The sequence below is a fragment of the Coregonus clupeaformis genome, chromosome 1, assembly GCF_020615455.1.
Source record: "Coregonus clupeaformis isolate EN_2021a chromosome 1, ASM2061545v1, whole genome shotgun sequence".
In the NCBI taxonomy this organism is placed as follows: Eukaryota; Metazoa; Chordata; class Actinopteri; order Salmoniformes; family Salmonidae; genus Coregonus; species Coregonus clupeaformis.
The window spans coordinates 49,485,456-49,505,671 of record NC_059192.1 but is presented as its reverse complement, the minus strand read 5'-3'; the positions used below and the strand labels follow the sequence as shown (position 1 = coordinate 49,505,671).

The window sequence follows — 20,216 nt, the reverse complement described above, 5'->3', positions numbered from 1 at the left end:
TCTGTAACGAAGCCCTTTTGTGGAGAAAAACTCATTCGGATTGGCTGGGCCTGGCTCCCCAGCGCCCCTACCCAGTCATGTGAAATCCATAGATTAGGGCCTAATGAATTCATGTAAATTGATTGATTTCCTTTTATGAACTGTAACTCAGCAAAATCTTAGAAATTGTTTCATGTTGCGTTTATATTTGTGTTCATTATACTTATATACAGCGCCTCCGGAAAGTACTCAGACCCCTTGACTTTTTCCACATTTTGTTACGTTACAGCCTTATTCTAAAATTGATTAAATAAATAAAAATCCTCAGCAATCTACACACAATACCCCATAATGACAAAGTGAAAGCAGGTTTTTATACATTTTTGCAAATTTATTAAAGATAAAAAACAGAAATACCTTATTTACAGAAGTCTTCAGACCCTTTGCTATGAGACTCGAAATGTAGCTCTGGTGCATCCTGTTTTCATTGATCATACTTGAGATGTTTCTACAACTTGATTGTAGTTCACCTGTGGTAAATTAAATTGACATGATTTGGAAAGGCACACACCTGTCTATATAAGGTCCCACAGCTGACAGTGCATGTCAGAGCATAAACCAAGCCATGCGGTTGAAAGAATTGTCCTTGGAGCTCAGAGACAGGATTGTGTCAAGGCACAGATCTGGGGAAGGGTACCAAAAAATGTCTGCAGCATTGAAGGTCCCCAAGAACACAGTGGCCTCCATCATTCTTAAATGGAAGAAGTTTGGAACCACCAAGAGTCTTCCAAGAGCTGGCCGCCCGGCCAAATTGAGCAATCGGGGGAGCAGGGCCTTGGTCAGGGAGGTGACCAAAAACCCGATGGTCACTCTGACAGAGCTCTGGAGTTCCTCTGTGGAGATGGGAGAAGGACAACCATCTCTGCAGCACTCCACCAATCAGGCCTTTATGGTAGAGTGGCCAGACAGAAGCCACTCAGTAAAATACATGACAGCCCGCTTGGAGTTTGCCAAAAGGTACTTAAAGACTCTAAGACCATGAAAAACAAGATTCTCTGGTCTGATGAAACCAAGATTGAACTCTTTGGCCTGAATGCCAAGCGTCACGTCTGGAGGAAACCTGGCACTATCCCTACGGTGAAGCATGGTGGTAGCAGCATCATGCTGTGGGGATGTTTTTCAGCGGCAGGGACTGGGAGACTAGTCAGGATCAAGGCAAAGATGAACAGAGCAAAGTACAGAGAGATCCTTGATGAAAACCTGCTCCAGAGCGCTCAGGACCTCAGACTGGGGCAAAGGTTCACCTTCCAACAGGACAACGATCTTAAGCACACAGCCAAGACAACGCAGGAGTGGCTTCGGGACAAGTCTCTGAATGTCCTTGAGTGGCCCAGCCAGAGCCAGGACTTGAACCTGATCGAACATCTTTGGAGAGATCTGAAAATAGCTGTGCAGCAATGCTCCCCATCCACCATGACAGAGCTTGAGAGGAACTGCAGAGAAGAATGGGAGAAACTCCCCAAATACAGGTGTGCCAAGCTTGTAGCGTCATACGCAAGAATACTTATAGGTTGTATGTATATAGGTTGTAATCGCTGCCAAAGGTGCTTCAACAAAGTACTGAGTAAAGGGTCTGAATACTTATGTAAATGTAATACTTCCGTTTTTTTACTTTTAATAAATTAGCAAAAATGTCCACTAAAACAGTTTTAGCTTTGTTATTATTGGGTATTGTGTGTAGATTGATGAGGGGAAAAAACAATGTAATCCATTTTAGAATAAGGCTGTAACGTAACAAAATGTGGAAAATTCAAGGGGTCTGAATACTTTCCGAATGCACTCTATGCATGAGTGTGTGTGTGTGTGTGTGTGATTGCACACCTTTGAGAGTGAGGCGCGTGGTTGTGTAGGCGGGTACGTTCAGAGTGTTACATGTGTGCATAAGAAAGCACACCAAAAGATTGGCCCATATATCAAGTCTAATGATTGATAATTGAGGTAATGAATAGAGTAGCAAGGGGGGCCTATTGCCACAGACTGTTAACTTTAACAAAACTATTGATTGTTGGAGAGGGAGGTGAAGTGCTTTTGACACGAGCTGGCCAGAGACAGACCAGCTGGTGCCATATTGTCAACAAGGACAATGAGAATGTAATCGGCCTCAGTATCTCTCTTTGAAAAAAGGGTCTGAAAAGTTGTGTAAGTTGAGTTAAGATCCCTTATTACATTTTTATTTTCAATTTACAACCTGTTGAAACAATGAAAATAGAAAGGTTCAGAACTTTTGTAAAACATCACAGTACAGTTGAAAGATATATGGCAAATAGAAATCCAATATGGATGGTGTTAAGAGATAGATGGTGGGTATGGAATGGAGTTTAAGGATGGGACTAATAACAACTAACAACAACTAATAACAACAAGATAACTAATAATGTAAGCATACTGTGTCCATAATAAGTATATACTGTAGGTTATAGGTTGAGAGCTTTTGTGAAAGAGCACAGTTAGAAATATATGGTATATAGAAGCAAACCGGATGGACATCATGAAAATGATCGGAGAGGGTGAGGGTAGAGGAAGTTCAGGAGTAAAACCAAACAAAATAGAATTAATGTAAAATTGACTGTGTCCATAGAATGTATATAGTATGTATAAGCTGGAAGTAGAGGCCTAAGCATTGTTGTTCACTAGTTTACTATATATTTTTAAAAAGGAAATGTATATGTACAGTGGGGAGAACAAGTATTTGATACACTGCCGATTTTGCAGGTTTTCCTACTTACAGAGCATGTAGAGTTCTGTAATTTTTATCATAGGTACACTTCAACTGTGAGAGACGGAATCTAAAACAAAAATCCAGAAAATCGCATTGTATGATTTTTAAGTAATTAATTTGCATTTTATTGCATGACATAAGTATTTGATCACCTACCAACCAGTAAGAATTCCGGCTCTCACAGACTTGTTAGTTTTTCTTTAAGAAGCCCTCCTGTTCTCCACTCATTACCTGTATTATCTGCACCTGTTTGAACTCGTTACCTGTATAAAAGACACCTGTCCACACACTCAATCAAACAGACTCCAACCTCTCCACAATGGCCAAGACCAGAGAGCTGTTTAAGGACATCAGGGAGAAAATTGTAGACCTGCACAAGGCTGGGATGGGCTACAGGACAATAGGCAAGCAGCTTGGTGAGAAGGCAACAACTGTTGGCGCAATTATTAGAAAATGGAAGAAGTTCAAGATGACGGTCAATCACCCTCGGTCTGGGGCTCCATGCAAAATCTCACCTTGTGGGGCATCAATCATCATGAGGAAGGTGAGGGAGCAGCGCACGCAAGGTCCCCCTGCTCAAGCCAGCGCATGTCCAGGCCCGTCTGAAGTTTGCCAATGACCATCTGGATGATCCAGAGGAGGAATGGGAGAAGGTCATGTGGTCTGATGAGACAAAAATAGAGCTTTTTGGTCTAAACTCCACTCGCCGTGTTTGGAGGAAGAAGAAGGATGAGTACAACCCCAAGAACACCATCCCAACTGTGAAGCATGGAGATGGAAACATCATTCTTTGGGGATGCTTTTCTGCAAAGGGGACAGGATGACTGCACCGTATTGAGGGGAGGATGGATGGGGCCATGTATCGCGAGATCTTGGCCAACAACCTCCTTCCCTCAGTAAGAGCATTGAAGATGGGTCATGGCTGGGTCTTCCAGCATGACAACGACCCGAAACACACAGCCAGGGCAACAAAGGAGTGGCTCCGTAAGAAGCATCTCAAGGTCCTGGAGTGGCATAGCCAGTCTCCAGACCTGAACCCAATAGAAAATCTTTGGAGGGAGCTGAAAGTCCGTATTGCCCAGCGACAGCCCCGAAACCTGAAGGATCTGGAGAAGGTCTGTATGGAGGAGTGGGCCAAAATCCCTGCTGCAGTGTGTGCAAACCTGGTCAAGACCTACAGGAAACATATGATCTCTGTAATTGCAAACAAAGGTTTCTGTACCAAATATTAAGTTCTGCTTTTCTGATGTATCAAATACTTATGTCATGCAATAAAATGCAATTGAATTACTTAAAAATCATACAATATGATTTTCTGGATTTTTGTTTTAGATTCCGTCTCTCACAGTTGAAGTGTACCTATGATAAAAATTATAGACCTCTACATGCATATACATATACACATGCATACATATACAGTGGGGGAAAAAAGTATTTAGTCAGCCACCAATTGTGCAAGTTCTCCCACTTAAAAAGATGAGAGAGTCCTGTAATTTTCATCATAGGTACACGTCAACTATGACAGACAAAATGAGAAAAAAAATATCCAGAAAATCACATTGTAGGATTTTTTATGAATTTATTTGCAAATTATGGTGGAAAATAAGTATTTGGTCAATAACAAAGGTTTCTCAATACTTTGTTATATACGCTTTGTTGGCAATGACACAGATCAAACGTTTTCTGTAAGTCTTCACAAGGTTTTCACACACTGTTGCTGGTATTTTGGCCCATTCCTCCATGCAGATCTCCTCTAGAGCAGTGATGTTTTGGGGCTGTCACTGGGCAACACGGACTTTCAACTCCCTCCAAAGATTTTCTATGGTGTTGAGATCTGGAGACTGGCTAGGCCACTCCAGGACCTTGAAATGCTTCTTACGAAGCCACTCCTTCGTTGCCCGGGCGGTGTGTTTGGGATCATTGTCATGCTGAAAGACCCAGGCACGTTTCATCTTCAATGCCCTTGCTGATGGAAGGAGGTTTTCACTCAAAATCTCACGATACATGGCCCCATTCATTCTTTCCTTTACACGGATCAGTCGTCCTGGTCCCTTTGCAGAAAAACTGCCCCAAAGCATGATGTTTCCACCCTCATGCTTCACAGTAGGTATGGTGTTCTTTGGATGCAACTCAGCATTCTTTATCCTCCAAACACGACGAGTTGAGTTTTTACCAAAAAGTTCTATTTTGGTTTCATCTGACCATATGACATTCTCCCAATCCTCTTCTGGATCATCCAAATGCACTCTAGCAAACTTCAGACGGGCCTGGACATGTACTGGCTTAAGCAGGGGGACACGTCTTTCACTGCAGGATTTGAGTCCCTGGCGGCGTAGTGTGTTACTGATGGTAGGCTTTGTTACTTTGGTCACAGCTCTCTGCAGGTCATTCACTAGGTCCCCCCGTGTGGTTCTGGAATTTTTGCTCACCGTTCTTGTGATCATTTTGACCCCACAGGGTGAGATCTTGCGTGGAGCCCCAGATCGAGGGAGATTATCAGTGGTCTTGTATGTCTTCCATTTCCTAATAATTGCTCCCACAGTTGATTTCTTCAAACCAAGCTGCTTACCTATTGCAGATTCAGTCTTCCCAGCCTGGTGCAGGTCTACAATTTTGTTTCTGGTGTCCTTTGACAGCTCTTTGGTCTTGGCCATAGTGGAGTTTGGAGTGTGACTGTTTGAGGTTGTAGACAGGTGTCTTTTATACTGATAACAAGTTCAAACAGGTGCCATTAATACAGGTAACGAGTGGAGGACAGAGGAGCCTCTTAAAGAAGAAGTTACAGGTCTGTGAGAGCCAGAAATCTTGCTTGTTTGTAGGTGACCAAATACTTATTTTCCACCATAATTTGCAAATAAATTCATTAAAAATCCTACAATGTGATTGTCTGGATTTTTTTTCTCAATTTGTCTGTCATAGTTGACGTGTACCTATGATGAAAATTACAGGCCTCTCTCATCTTTTTAAGTGGGAGAACTTGCACAATTGGTGGCTGACTAATACAAGTATTTGATACACTGCCGATTTTGCAGGTTTTCCTACTTACAAAGCATGTAGAGGTCTGTAATTTCTATCATAGGTACACTTCAACTGTGAGAGACAGAATCTAAAACAAAAATCCAGAAAATCACATTGTATGATTTTTAAGTAAACAATTAGCATTTTATTGCATGACATATATACATACAGTGAGGGAAAAAAGTATTTGATCCCCTGCTGATTTTGTACGTTTCCCCACTGACATAGAAATGATCAGTCTATAATTTTAATGGTAGGTTTATTTGAACAGTGAAAGACAGAATAACAAACAAAAAATCCAGAAAAACGCATGTCAAAAATTTTATAATTTGATTTGCATTTTAATGAGGGAAATAAGTATTTGACCCCCTCTCAATCAGAAAGATTTCTGGCTCCCAGGTGTCTTTTATACAGGTAACGAGCTGAGATTAGGAGCACACTCTTAAAGGGAGTGCTCCTAATCTCAGCTTGTTACCTGTATAAAAGACACCTATCCACAGAAGCAATCAATCAATCAGATTCCAAACTCTCCACCATGGCCAAGACCAAAGAGCTCTCCAAGGATGCCAGGGACAAGATTGTAGACCTACACAAGGCTGTAATGGGCTACAAGACCATCGCCAAGCAGCTTGGTGAGAAGGTGACAACAGTTGGCGCGATTATTCGCAAATGGAAGAAACACAAAATAACTGTAAATCTCAAGGTTCGGTGCGTGTGGAGTTGCAATGATTATGAGAACGGTGAGGAATCAGCCCAGAACTACACGGGAGGATCTTGTCAATGATCTCAAGGCAGCTGGGACCATAGTCACCAAGAAAACAATTGGTAACACACTACGCCGTGATGGACTGAAATCCTGCAGCGCCTGCAAGGTCCCCCTGCTCAAGAAAGCACATATACAGGGCCGTCTGAAGTTTGCCAATGAACATCTGAATGATTCAGAGGAGAACTGGGTGAATGTGTTATTGTCAGATGAGACCAAAATCGAGCTCTTTGGCATCAACTCAACTCGCAGTGTTTGGAGGAGGAGGAATGCTGCCTATGACCCCAAGAACACCATCCCCACCGTCAAACATGGAGGTGGAAACATTATGCTTTGGGGGTGTTTTTGTGCTAAGGGGACAGGACAACTTCACTGCATCAAAGGGACGATGGACGGGGCCATATACTGTCAAATCTTGGGTGAGAACTTCCTTCCCTCAGCCAGGGCATTGAAAATGGATCGTGGATGGGTATTCCATCATGACAATGACCCAAAACACACGGCCAAGGCAACAAAGGAGTGGCTCAAGAAGAAGCACATTAAGGTCCTGGAGTGGCCTAGCCAGTCTCCAGACCTTAATCCCCATAGAATGGATGTATATATTATATTATTATATTATTATAATCCCATAGAAAATCTGTGGAGGGAGCTGAAGGTTCGAGTTGCCAAACGTCAGCCTCCAAACCTTAATGACTTGGAGAAGATCTGCAAAGAGGAGTGGAACAAAATCCCTCCTGAGATGTGTGCAAACCTGGTGGCCAACTACAAGAAACGTCTGACCTCTGTGATTGCCAACAAGGGTTTTGCCACCAAGTACTAAGTCATGTTTTGCAGAGGGGTCAAATACTTATTTCCCTCATTAAAATGCAAATCAATTTATAACATTTTTGACATGTGTTTTTCTGGATTTTGTTTGTTCTTATTCTGTCTCTCACTGTTCAAATAAATCTACCATTAAAATTATAGACTGATCATGTCTTTGTCAGTGTGCAAACGTACAAAATCAGCAGGGGATCAAATACTTTTTTCCCTCACTGTATATATATATATTTGCGAGAAGAAGAAAAAACATATGGGGGATTGGAATTGATCCAGACAATTACATTGATGGAAGTTACAATCTATCTGCAATATTAAAGCTGATCTACCCCCTAAAGAATAAATACATTTAAAGATCCCTTATTACAGATTTTCATGAAACCTGGACTCAGGGGTAGACATAACATAGTAAGCGAAAATCCGGGATACACAAATTAGTGTGATATGTTATGTTTGGTATGGTATGTCTAATTTGTGGATGTCCATCATCCATTTCGTATGATATGTTACAAATTACAATTCGCATTATATTACAAATTACAATTTGTATGATAGTCCCGTGTAGCTCAGTTGGTAGAGCAGAGCATGGCGTTTGCAACGCCAGGGTTGTGGGTTCAATTCCCACGGGGGGCCAGTATGAAAGAAAATGTATGCACTCACTAACTGTAAGTCGCTCTGGATAAGACCGTCTGCTAAATGACGTAAATGTAAATATATTACGAATTAGAATTTGCATGATGTTATGAATTGCAATTTGTACAATATGTTACAAATTTCAATTTTTTTGTGGCTAAAGTTAGTTAGGTTAGGGGTTAGGATTAGGGGTTAAGGTTAGGATTAAGGTTAAAGTTAGGGTTAGGAGTTAGGTTAAAGGGTTAAGGTTAGGGATAGGAGAAGGGTTAGCTAACATGCTAATTAGTTGCAAAGTAGCTAAAAAGTAGTAAGTAGTTGCTAAGTTGCTAATTAGCTAAAATGCTAAATGATGAACTTTGGAATATGCGTAACAGTGAATGTGAAAATATTGGAAAGGTTTTTGACAAATAGAAAACTACATTTTACATTTAAGTAATTGAAAGAGAGTATGTGAATCTGCTAAAATCAACTAACTTGAAATCAAACAGTCGATTACACAAACAAATCATAAACTCTCTTCTGAACTAAAAGATTATTTGAATTTTACAGGTAGAATGATAGAGGTCACATCAGACATGTAACTGTACATCCTGCTAGTACAGTTATAGCGCCCCTATACTTTGATATAAGAAATGCCACCTTTTCAACAAACAGAAAAATGTGGCTTCACAAATTGAAGTTGTGATGCAATGTTGTGCAACATACAAAAACCGTCATATGATTGACTTTTCTGTTTATTGTTTCTCATACTATTTCTCATAATGTTTAACTGATTCTAATAATAGATAAGAGTTGTTGTTTTTGTTTTCTCACAGCCAAATTATTTGCTTTCCATAATAAGTTAGCCTACTTCTGAAATTGTGTGGCTTCACTTGGCAGGTAGTTCAACAAAATCTGGACTAAATAATTGTCCGAACCATGGTCACAATGTATTTGGGTAGTGCTAACATTCGGTAGTGGAAATAATCCCTTGCCACTTTTAATTTACCAGATAATGTATAAACCACTTGTGAGCCTTTCTAGAGGCTAGTTGGTATTTTGCCGGGTTCATTTACTAGTCGGAACTAGGAAACTCGAAAATATCGGACTTGCTAACTGGTTGTAGTTATACACGTGGCGCCTTCAACCAGTCAGCAAGTCAGACATTTCCGACAAGTTTATGAACGCGGCATTTTCTTCCTACGTCATCAGTAAAACACACGCTGACGTAATCAAACAGATATTTGGGTTGGTTTGAGGTTCGAGCACCAAGCTAATTAATTATTTGACATGAGTTTTCAAACAATCGTCCCAGATATGAACACCGAAAATGCAAATGATCAGAATAAGTAGCTAGCTATTAATGCTACATGCACAGGATTTGCTCTCGTAACGTAAGTTGTCTTCAATATAAACAAGCCAGGGACAAAGCCAGTTCGCTATCTAGCTATACTAGCTAGTACATTTTGTTTGTTCACTTTGACTGTTGTCTTTTACTGTACTAGAATACAGTGACAGCTAGCCTGCCAGTATTTACACTATTCTACATAAGATTTCATGCTAGTAATTCAAAAGGGAAAAACCCACCCCATGTCTTGTCTTAAAGAAAATTCACAGGTCAGGAGAACGTTACAGTACCTAGTAGTGTACGTTAGTTAGTTAGCTAATTGCTTTAGTGATTATGTAGCTTGTACTAAAACAGTTGTTTCTAGCTAGTGGTGTTGGTATTGAAAAGTTTGAAATTATGTATACAGGTAGCTAACTAAACCTCCGTGATGTCACCTTTCTAACAGCCCTCTATCAGATGGCTAACTGCTGTATGTCTGTTTCATTTTTAGGACGAACAGCCTTTAGTTCTGTATGGAACTGCAGAATGTGCCTTACACACACCAGTCACCATGAGGTTACCAAAGTTGGCCAGTGTTTTTGTCTTCTTGGGCTGCCTGGCAGCTTACCTGATGCTTGTTAAGCGCCACTATGATGGTGTAAGGCCAGCCATCTCCAAAATACCACCTCACTTCCACCCCAGATTGGGCTTGTCGAGCAGTCCCAACAGACCAACCTCCTCAGAAGTGGTCAGCAGACGTTTCCAGTATGGCGTTATGTTTGATGCTGGGAGCACAGGGACAAGGATCCATGTCTTCAAGTTTCAACTGGAGGACAACGGTACAGTACATGTGTGCATTGTTGAAAACAAATATATTACACTGAGAGAGGTAGAAAAGACAGTATGAATGTAGAAATGTTACCTCCATACCTCTGAACTCAAAAGTAATATGTTATCTCTATTCCATCCATTTATGGACTTGTTTTGGTGAATAATATAAGCTGCATCTGCAAATGTAGTTGACCAAAATGGATCAATTAAATGTAGCGCTCTGCATTGCTTTTAGCATTTGTAAGCCATGTGCGGCAGCAAAAAGTATTAATTACAGATTTGAATCCATGTGAGACATGTAAGGCTTTCAGGCTTAATTTGTATTATGTGCTTTGATGTTGGCAGAACAAAATGCACATTAATTCATTACTCCATTTAAGGCCTCATATTAGGCTTACGCTGCCCCATACCAGGAATCCCCCAAAAAAAGTTTATGTAAAGCTTCGCCAAATGGCTTAGTTATCGCATTATTTCAACATTAAGCTAAATCATTTAAGTGCTGTTTTGGCTTTATTGTTAAACCAATGATTGTTATATTCGAATGGCTACCAAGCACCTGCTATTTATGTTGAAATAGCCCTCATCGTTTTGCACAAACAAGCAACATGTCAGTAGAGGTTATACGCATCACAGAAGCAATGTAGAAATTCTGACAAGATAGAACAAGTCAATTGTTATGGCAGTGTTATGTAGGCTACTTTATAATATCACACCGCTTGCCATGGATTTTCTGCCTTGGTGGTAACTATTAGCATTACTCAAATCTACATTAGCACCCTAAAATTCTATTTAAATTGTGAATTAAATGTCAACTGTATTTCACTGCAATGGGCTTCATGCAACTTGTTCTGTCTTTTTCCACAGAGGCTCCTAAATTGGCACATGAAACATTCAGAGCAATAAAACCAGGTCTATCTGCATATGCTGATGACCCAGAAAAGGTTACCAACTTCATATATCTATTTGAAAAGAACAGTCAACATACTAAATGTAGGCCATCTCTTGTTATTGCACTGACATTATCTTTAGAAATCTAATCTCTTGGTTCCTCTGTCGGTTGTTTCTTAGTGTAAAGAAGGGATCCTGGAGCTGTTGGCAGTGGCCCAAGGCAGCATTCCCTCATCTGTATGGAGCAGCACTCCTCTGGTCCTCAAAGCCACTGCAGGCCTCCGTCTTCTGCCTGGGGAGAAGGCCACACACCTACTGGACAGGGTGAGCCTTTCACCACTGTCCAATGTCTGTGGACTCACTGCATAGATAGATTACCATACCACAAACACTGCACAGTTCCCACTCTCACCTTGTGGAGTTAGCATTTCTGTTGGCTGTTTTGTTACATTTCACCCTGATTTCTGATTTTACACTGGGAAAAAAACAAGATTTGTGCTGGGAAAAGCATGTAGGTTGGCAGTGGTCAAAGAATGAGTTGCCCACTTACAAATTAGCTAAGCTCTGTAATTGCATAACGTGTCTAAATTTACCCCATACTGTTGGTGCTCCTCCCGGTGCAGTAATACCATCAGCTGAAAGCAATTCCAGGCTGTATCACAACCGGCCGTGATTGTGAGTCCCATAGGGTGGCGCACAATTGGCCCAGCGTCATCCGGGTTTGGCCGGTGTAGGCCGTCATTGTAAATAAGAATTTGTTCTTAACTGACTTGCCTAGTTAAATAAAGGTAAAATAAAAAAAATTAATGGCATGAATTAATTGCATAAGTGACCTCTTATGCGCTTGTTTGATGACCTGTCAGTGTTCCGGATCCTCCACTCCTTTCACACATCCTCCTCTTTTTTTTCTCTCCATTTAATAGCCTATAACAGGTTCATCTAAGGACTACACACCCTAAACCTGTTTAGTTTGTAGTTTAACTATTAAGTGGCTGAGTGTTCCCTCACCCAACCCCTTTTTACAACAATGAGAGGTGTGAATTGAATACAAGTGTGTCATCCTTGTCCTAAATATGCATTAATGTGCTATCTAGAAACAACTCCTGAATAGTAATATTTATGTATTGCAAAGTTGATTTCATGCAGATAGGACCTTATAGAAAGAATCGTGTCATGTACATGAAGTATGTATGTGGAAAACAGCTTCCAAACATGGTTGAGGAAGAACTGACCTTAAGCTTTCTATATAGGTGAGGGAGGTGTTTGGGGAGTCTCCTTTCCTGTCCAGAGGGGACAGTGTGTCCATAATGGATGGCACTGATGAAGGTATGTCTGGCCCTCACCCACCTGTAGTTTCACAAACCACTTATACTGTGGGACTCACATTTTCATATACAAGAATTTCCCTCATGCACAATACAAATATTTTTTTGTATAGATGCAAGATTCCCACTTAATCCAATTAGAATTCAATGTTTTTACACTGCACCCATTTGGGTCTTTGGGGTCTTAGTGAAGCAATTTTTCCATGCCCTTGCCAATTTATGGACACCTGTATGACTTTTTTATGTAGATTATTTTTTTATCGCTTGATAGTTCTTCTAATTCATAACAATTTCTAGATGTTCTTTCCTCTTGCATGATGAATTGGCATTATTAGAGGAAATACAGTATTTTAAGGTAACAGAAGTTATCACAGGACTGGATCTTTGGGATCACTGATTAGGATTTTTCCACAGAGTGTTGCATTGACTCAGAGAGCAAGAGAGGTCACTCAGTTTGACCTGACCCTGATTTACCCAATGCATACAGAGGCATTTAGCAGATTATGGAAAAGCAAGTTAAACGTGTCAATCTACGCTTTAACCTCCATGACTAATAACAGCAAAACTTTTGACTGGAGTGCAGAATTAATACAATTGGTAGATAATGGAGTTGGGGCTGGACTGGAGTCCTCTGTGTCCAGTGGGGCGGCCTAGATGGTAGAGGCCCTCTCTGGTCCATTACTAGCTTGTTTGATCAACATCAAGCTGTTTGGTGACAGGCTATGTCTCTGTGGCTATTAGGTTCTGGTCCTTTGGCCAGGCATTAACCATTCAATTCTCTGCCATTACCTTGGACATTGATGCTTTAATATGATTGTTATATTGAAATAAGACACACATTGGTGTTTTATGTTGAAAGGCATGTTTGATATAGGCACAAAAGCAATACATAAAATATTTTAATCCAATCCTTTTAAAGTAGTTCATACAAGCAATTATGGGCATGTAGGATAATGTTCAGTTTAATCTCTGCAAACCGAATATCTGCCATTCATTTCTGAGGCTGAAAAAGTTTTCTTCTTCCCCAAGTCTATCAGCCTTGTTACAGTGGAGGTGACCTGACCCTTGGAAAATGCCTTTTTATGATTATTGAATTAACTTTGAAGTTCGCGTTTTTGTGCCTAATGGACAAATTCCTCTAGCGTCATTGCTTAGCTGTAATGCTAAACTCCCGCTCGATCCATAACCGGATTTCACTGCCTTATTATCAGTTCGATTTTTGCCGCTCTTTCCCCGCACGCTTATCCTAGTGGAGAGTACACATTCTCTCTCTGAATCGAACAGACTTATAAAAAATATAAGTGGTATTTGAGGGAGGCCTGAGGGATAAAGTGGACAAAGTGTATGGTAGCTAAGTGACAGTATTTGGTCATAATGACTACTAGTGCAGCACTCTTTTTTTCTCTCCTATAGCTCCTATGATATAGTTCTGAGTCAATAAACTAGGAAAGTGTCATTACAGGGTTGTTAAAGGCACTAATGCACGCAATGGAGTCACACTGAGTGCAAACATTATGCTATATAAATACATTATGGCATTAAACAATCTCCTCATTTGACCTAAATAGTTGACCCCTAAGTACTGTTTAAATGATTTCAGTACAAACTATGTAAACACTTTATACATGTATTATGAAGGTTTGATTAAGAGGGATGAGGTAATCACCATCTCTTTTTCTCCTCACAGGGATCTCTGCTTGGATCACTGTCAACTTCCTCATAGGTGAGATGCTTTCACATTTTGTTTACTGTCAGTTGCTAATGACATAGATGGCATTGGTAAGGATCGATATAGAGACTAAAGGTGTACTAGATGGAAGAGAAAATATTCCAGTGGGAATGTGACCATCTATACTAGGGATGTGCATCTTTCCCTTTCAAGATGATTTGATACGTATCTAGATACATGGGCTACGAAACGATACTGGAACGATATGTTTTAGTTTGGAACGATTCAGTGAACTAAAGACCAAGGCATCCTGTACTGACCCTACCACCCTCACCCTCAGGGGCCCTGGCCCCAAGCTCAATGTTCAGAACAGGCTTAATTCTGGTACATAAACAGAACACCAGCAAAAGAGATTAATCTGGACAAGAAATGTTGATGACCTGTTATTGGATTAGCCTAGCGCTGCATCCCCAGTTCCTCCTTGGTGACAACACTGGCACTGCCCCCCACCCGACCTGCTCTTTCTCCCCTTCTCTCTCTCCTCCTCTCGCTCTCTCTGCAGGGGGTCTCCACGGCACTGACACACCCACTGTGGGGATGCTGGATTTGGGAGGGGGGTCCACCCAGATCACCTTCTCCCCCCAGGATGAGGTACAATAAGGCGTCTCTGTTTGATAGCGGATGCGCATGCCCGTACACACACACACACACACACACACACACACAGTAGATAATAAAGCCAGATCTCTTCTCTAAAGTAACACAAACTACCGGGATGTCCTCTCATCTTAGGGCTTAATCAGCAAATGCCACGCTAATCCGAAAGGGCTGTTAAATAAACGTTGTTGGACATTAGGTTGGATGGGAGGAGAGGGGGATTTCTTGTTCCTTAACTAGGTCAGGCCTTGTACACGAGGGATTGAGGACCAATTTACCATGTCATTACACTGCTTTTCAAAGAGTTTAAACTCTCCCGGCAAGCCGTTCACGCCGTAGGGGTGAAATTAGTTTGCAGATTGGGGCAGGTTTTTTTCTCTTCTTATTGAGTAGATCCTTTTTGTCTGTTTGATGTCAAACAGCACAGTGTGATGTCTGTTGTATAAGCTCTAACTGGTCACCCAGGAATTGGGGTTCATATAAGAAAACATGTACCGTTCTGATGTTTAAATCTCAAATCAAATCAAATCAAATTTTATTGGCCACATGCGCCGAATACAACAGGTGCAGACATTACAGTGAAATGCTTACTTACAGCCCTTAACCAACAGTGCATTTCTTTTTAACAAAAAAAGTAAAAATAAAACAACAACAAAAAAAGTGTTGAAAAAAAGAGCAGAAGTAAAATAAAATAACAGTAGGGAGGCTATATATACAGGGGGGTACCGGTGCAGAGTCAATGTGCGGGGGCACTGGCTAGTTGAGGTAGTTGAAGTAATATGTACATGTGGGTAGAGTTAAAGTGACTATGCATAAATAATTAACAGAGTAGCAGCAGCGTAAAAGGATGGGGTGGGGGGCAGTGCAAATAGTCCGGTAGCCATGATTAGCTGTTCAGGAGTCTTATGGCTTGGGGGTAGAAGCTGTTGAGAAGTCTTTTGGACCTAGACTTGGCACTCCGGTACCGCTTGCCGTGCGGTAGCAGAGAGAACAGTCTATGACTAGGGTGGCTGGAGTCTTTGACAATTTTGAGGGCCTTCCTCTGACACCGCCTGGTATAGAGGTCCTGGATGGCAGGAAGCTTGGCCCCAGTGAAGTACTGTGATGTACTGGGCCGTACGCACTACCCTCTAGTAATAATGTTTTGTTTGCAAATGTATAAAGCCACACAATTATGTTTTGCATCTTTGTTTTTCTCTCCAGAAGACCATCCAGACCTCACCCATCAACTACATTACATCATTTCAGATGTTCAACAGCACCCACACACTCTACTCACACAGGTACTCTCATGCACTATGTTTAGACGGATAATTGTGCTCTTTGGAAAGTCCTCCACCCTCTTTATGTTAAACCTACGGTGTGGTGCATCCAACTGCAAACTGGTCACTCCAGCTGCAAACTGGTCACTCCAGCTGCAAACGGGTCACTCCAGCTGCAAACGGGTCACTCCAGCTGCTAACGGGTCACTCCAGCTGCTAACGGGTCACTCCAGCTGCTAACGGGTCACTCCAGCTGCTAACGGGTCTATTTCGTCCTCTACCATGATTTAATTGTGGGGAACTTATTGCTATATTATTGCAACTGTCAATATGTATTTTTATTGAAATTATTCCTACCATTTTATTTGTTGTTTGCATGGAGCTTTAAGATGAAAGCTGTAGCACAAATGTATATGGCAGTATATATATGCGCTCAAGTACACGCTTCCATTTTTGGCTTAATAATATCTTATATACTAAGGCTAAGTGCTAAAACAGCTTTGGTGGGACATTTACAGTGGGTATCGTTAGTATTAACCCCCCTTGGATTTCTTCACATTTTGTGTGTTTGGGATCATGGCTAGACAGCAAATAAAGTTTTGCCATAGATTTTCAAGCAGATTTAAGTCAAAACTGTAACTTGGCCACTCAGGAACATTCATTGTCTTCTTGGTAAGTAACTCCAATGTAGATTTGGCGTTCTGTTGTATGTTATTGTCCTGCTGAAAGGTGAATTCCTCTCCCAGTGTCTGGTATAAAGCAGACTGAAGCAGGTTTTCCTGTAGGATTTTTCCTGTGCTTAGCTCCATCACGTTTCTTTTTATCCCGAAAAAACGATTTGCCGATGTCAAGCATACCCATATCATGATGCAGCCACCACCATGCTTGAAAAGGAAGCAGTTACTCAGTGACGTGTTGTGTTGGATTTGCCCCAAACATAAGGCTTTGCATTTAGGCCAGAAAGTGTATTCCTTTGCAGTGTTTTTTTGCAGTATTACTTTAGTGCCTTGTTGCATACAGGATCCATGTTTTGGAATATTTGTATTCTTCTTTCTACTCTCATTTAAGTCATTATTGTGGAGTCACTACTGTGATCTTGATCCATCCTCAGTTTTCTCCCATCACAGCCATTGAACTCCGTAGTTGTTTTAAAATCACCAATGGCCTCATGGTGACATCCCTGAGCAGTGTCCTTCCTGTCCTGCAGCTCAGTTCAGAAGGACGACTGTGTCTTTGATATCTGGGTGGATTATTACAACATCCACCGAATAATTATTAACTTGACCATGCTTAAAGAGATATTCAATGTCTGATTTGTTATTGTTACCCATCTACCAATCACTGCCCTTCTTTATGAGACTTTTGAAAAGCTCCCTGGTCTTTGTAGTTGAATCTGTACTTGAAATTCAATACTTGACTGAGGGACCTTACGGATGTTGTATGTATGGGGGACAGAGGAAAGGGTAGTCATAAAAAAAAATGTAAACTCCTATTATTTCACAGTGAGCCCATGTAACTTATGTGATATATATATTTTTAAGCCACATTTTACTCCTGAACTAATTTTGGCTTGCCTAAACAAACGGGATGAATACTTATGCAACGACTATATTTTAGTTATTAATTTGTAGAATTTTATTTTCACTTTGACATTATAGAGTATTATGTGTAGATCAATGACAAAACAATCACAATTAAATCTATTTCAATCCCACTTTGTAATGCAACAAAATATGAAGAAATCCAATGCGGGTGAATACTTATGATACCTTCTGTAGTTTAGTATTTGGCACTGTGGGGGGCCCTACCTGCTTTCCTGAAATGCAGCTCTCTGTGCTGTTGTTCAGAGAGGTGCAATGAAACAGGTTTATTCTTTCTGTCCTCAGGTTAGTGTATGCAAACATTTTTTTGGCATGTTGCACAAACTGTATGACTATACACACTCTCAGACACATACCTCTTATTTCTGTGTGTCACAGACTGATTCTGCTTTCTTTCTTGCACAGCTACCTTGGTCTAGGCTTGATGTCGGCAAGACTAGCTGTCTTGGGAGGAATCGAGGGACAGCCTTGTATGTGGTTTTTCAATTTGCTTTCATCGTTGCCTTTTAAAGACCCTCCCCGTCCTGATAAATAAGCCATTATCTAATCTTTTAATAACATGGGCCAAGATTAATTCCTTGCATGCCAGCTGTTGCTGTGATTTAGTTGATGCCGGGCTTTAAGAACTACCATCAGTCGAATGCCCCGGATGCAGTTCTCCATGGGGATTTGCATTTTATACACTTGAATTTTAATCCGATTTCTTTACATTTGTTTGTTGTATAATCTATTTATTCTCAATGTTCTCTCAATGCATTTTTGGTTATAGGGTTGCTTTAGTGTGCCACCAGATGTCGGCCAATAGCCATAAAACCTGTTGGAGCACAGCAATTTCAGATGCTGTGTCCCCTTACAGCATTATACTTAGAGTGGAAATTGTAGTCCGAACATTAGTTTGTTGTTTATTTTCGTAAAATGTAGCATTCTCCAGCCATAGCTTTCCTATATATCCCGCCTGTGTACCAAAACATAAGCTATGTTGGTCAGGTCAAAATTAAATGTGCATTCTCTCTGTTCTATTTTCAACAGTAGAGGATATCAGCACAGAGCTAGTAAGCCCCTGCTTGGCCCCGGAATACTCTGGCCAATGGGAGCATGCAGAAGTTCTGTATACTGTGAAGGGCCAAAAGGCAGGTATGGTAAAAAGGGATTAATAACTAATTTAACATGAATATTACTACTGCTAAGTACCAATTGTTACGTCAGTTAATGAACAATGAATTGCCTGTCAGACCGTGCCTGATCTGACCATTTTTTGTGTATAAACAGTTTTGTTTCTGTTTCAGGAGAGCCCATTTATGAGTCATGCCTTAGGAAAGTGGAGAAGATGCTGTATAGGAAGGTGAAGAAGGCAGGGGAAGCCAAAGATATGGAATTCTATGCCTTTTCATACTACTATGACAGAGCTGTGGATCTGGGAGCTATTGGTAGGAACCCTACCTGCCTTTTGCCACTTCAGTTGGTGTAAATGAATATGCTGCTCAGTTATCGATAATGATATCTTCATTTAGTAACTGAATGTAGTTCTATTCTAATTCTAATCACCCCTCTCACTCAGATGAGAAAACAGGAGGGACTATAAAAGTCAGCGATTACATTGATGCTGCCAAGAGAGGTAAGACAGCGCTCTCATGCTGCAGTTTTGTGTACTGCATGTGGTTCACTGCTACTGAACTGAATTTGAATAGAAACATGACTTATCCCTATTCATCAACGTTCTACTCATCGCATTCACACGTTTAATAAATAAGTAATCCAAGTTCTATTGGAATTGAGTGAATACTTGCAAGAAATCCGCATATTGGATGCTGATTTATAAGCATGTCTTGCTTTCTCCCAGTGTGCAACGGAATGGCGGTTACTCCAGGAGAGAATCCTTTCCTTTGTCTGGATCTAACCTACATCTCTGGGATGCTGCAAGAGCTTGGTTTTCCCAAAGATAAAGTATTTAAGGTAAGAACCAAATGCAAATAAGCCATTTATCATTCATTCGAAATCAACTGTGAGAGTGTTGCATTGAGGCTGTGCATTTCCATGGGTCTGCATCGGACGGCCAATGATTTGTGTGTGTTTTCAGCTGGCAAGGAAGATTGATGAAGTGGAGACTAGCTGGGCTCTGGGGGCTACTTTCCACTACATCGAGTCCATCCGCAGTCAGTGAGCTGCCAGTCTCTCCTTTCACTCACCACTGCTATGACGTGCCAGTGATTCTGTGCTGCTTTGGGAAAATGTCCCCAGTGATTGTACTTGTTCTTCAAAGTTTTATCAAAATGTGAGTTTATATTACCAGTCGCCTTTGGATGTTTTACTTTTATCTTTTGGCAGGTGTGATTGTTTTGTACTTATAAAGGAATGTTACACATGGTACTGGTGTAGTTTGAAGGAGCATGACCGATTACATATTTGGTATTTTTAAATGTCAAATTGCTAAAATGTTATTGTCTGTACAATTGTATACAGTTCAGAATCAAGAACTGGTGTATTGAAGGCATATGTATTTTGAATGATAAAACAAATTGAAACAATTTACAGATTTAACACCTTTATTAGCATATTCTGCTCAGACAAACCATCAAGCCGTAGCTTACACCACTGATATATATTTTTACTATAAAACATATTAGAATTTGTATATCTTCAACATGACATTGGGGAGCAGCATATCCCCAGTCTCATAGGAATGCGT

The 20,216-nt window shown here is 40.8% G+C and overlaps 1 protein-coding gene across 2 annotated transcripts; it reads left to right on the top strand.

Annotated features, from left to right (window-relative positions):
• The first annotated feature begins 9,187 nt into the window (after positions 1–9,187).
• LOC121569636 (ectonucleoside triphosphate diphosphohydrolase 6-like) lies at positions 9,188–20,055 on the top strand. 2 transcript variants are annotated; one of them, XM_041880775.1, is made up of 14 exons: positions 9,188–9,364; positions 9,809–10,136; positions 10,993–11,069; positions 11,197–11,340; positions 12,267–12,342; positions 14,029–14,064; positions 14,573–14,661; positions 15,874–15,950; positions 17,936–18,000; positions 18,560–18,664; positions 18,817–18,957; positions 19,089–19,145; positions 19,371–19,483; positions 19,608–20,055. In XM_041880775.1, the coding sequence occupies exons 1-14, from the start codon at positions 9,341–9,343 to the stop codon at positions 19,689–19,691; spliced, it is 1,416 nt and encodes a 471-aa protein (XP_041736709.1). In that variant the 5' UTR covers positions 9,188–9,340; the 3' UTR covers positions 19,692–20,055. The 2 variants fall into 2 exon arrangements, with proteins under 2 accessions (XP_041736709.1, XP_041736700.1); XM_041880766.1 differs by having other exon boundaries at positions 15,871–15,950.
• The last annotated feature ends 161 nt before the right edge of the window (positions 20,056–20,216 follow it).

Bases quoted from the DNA above. Each gene is read 5' to 3' on its own strand.
- LOC121569636 (XM_041880766.1), top strand. From the start codon at position 9,341: ATGCACAGGATTTGCTCTCGTAAC. The intron at 11,070-11,196 runs GTTACCAACTTC...GTTGTTTCTTAG, and splicing joins ATGCTGATGACCCAGAAAAG to TGTAAAGAAGGGATCCTGGA. The intron at 14,662-15,870 runs GTACAATAAGGC...TTTTCTCTCCAG, and splicing joins CCTTCTCCCCCCAGGATGAG to AAGACCATCCAGACCTCACC.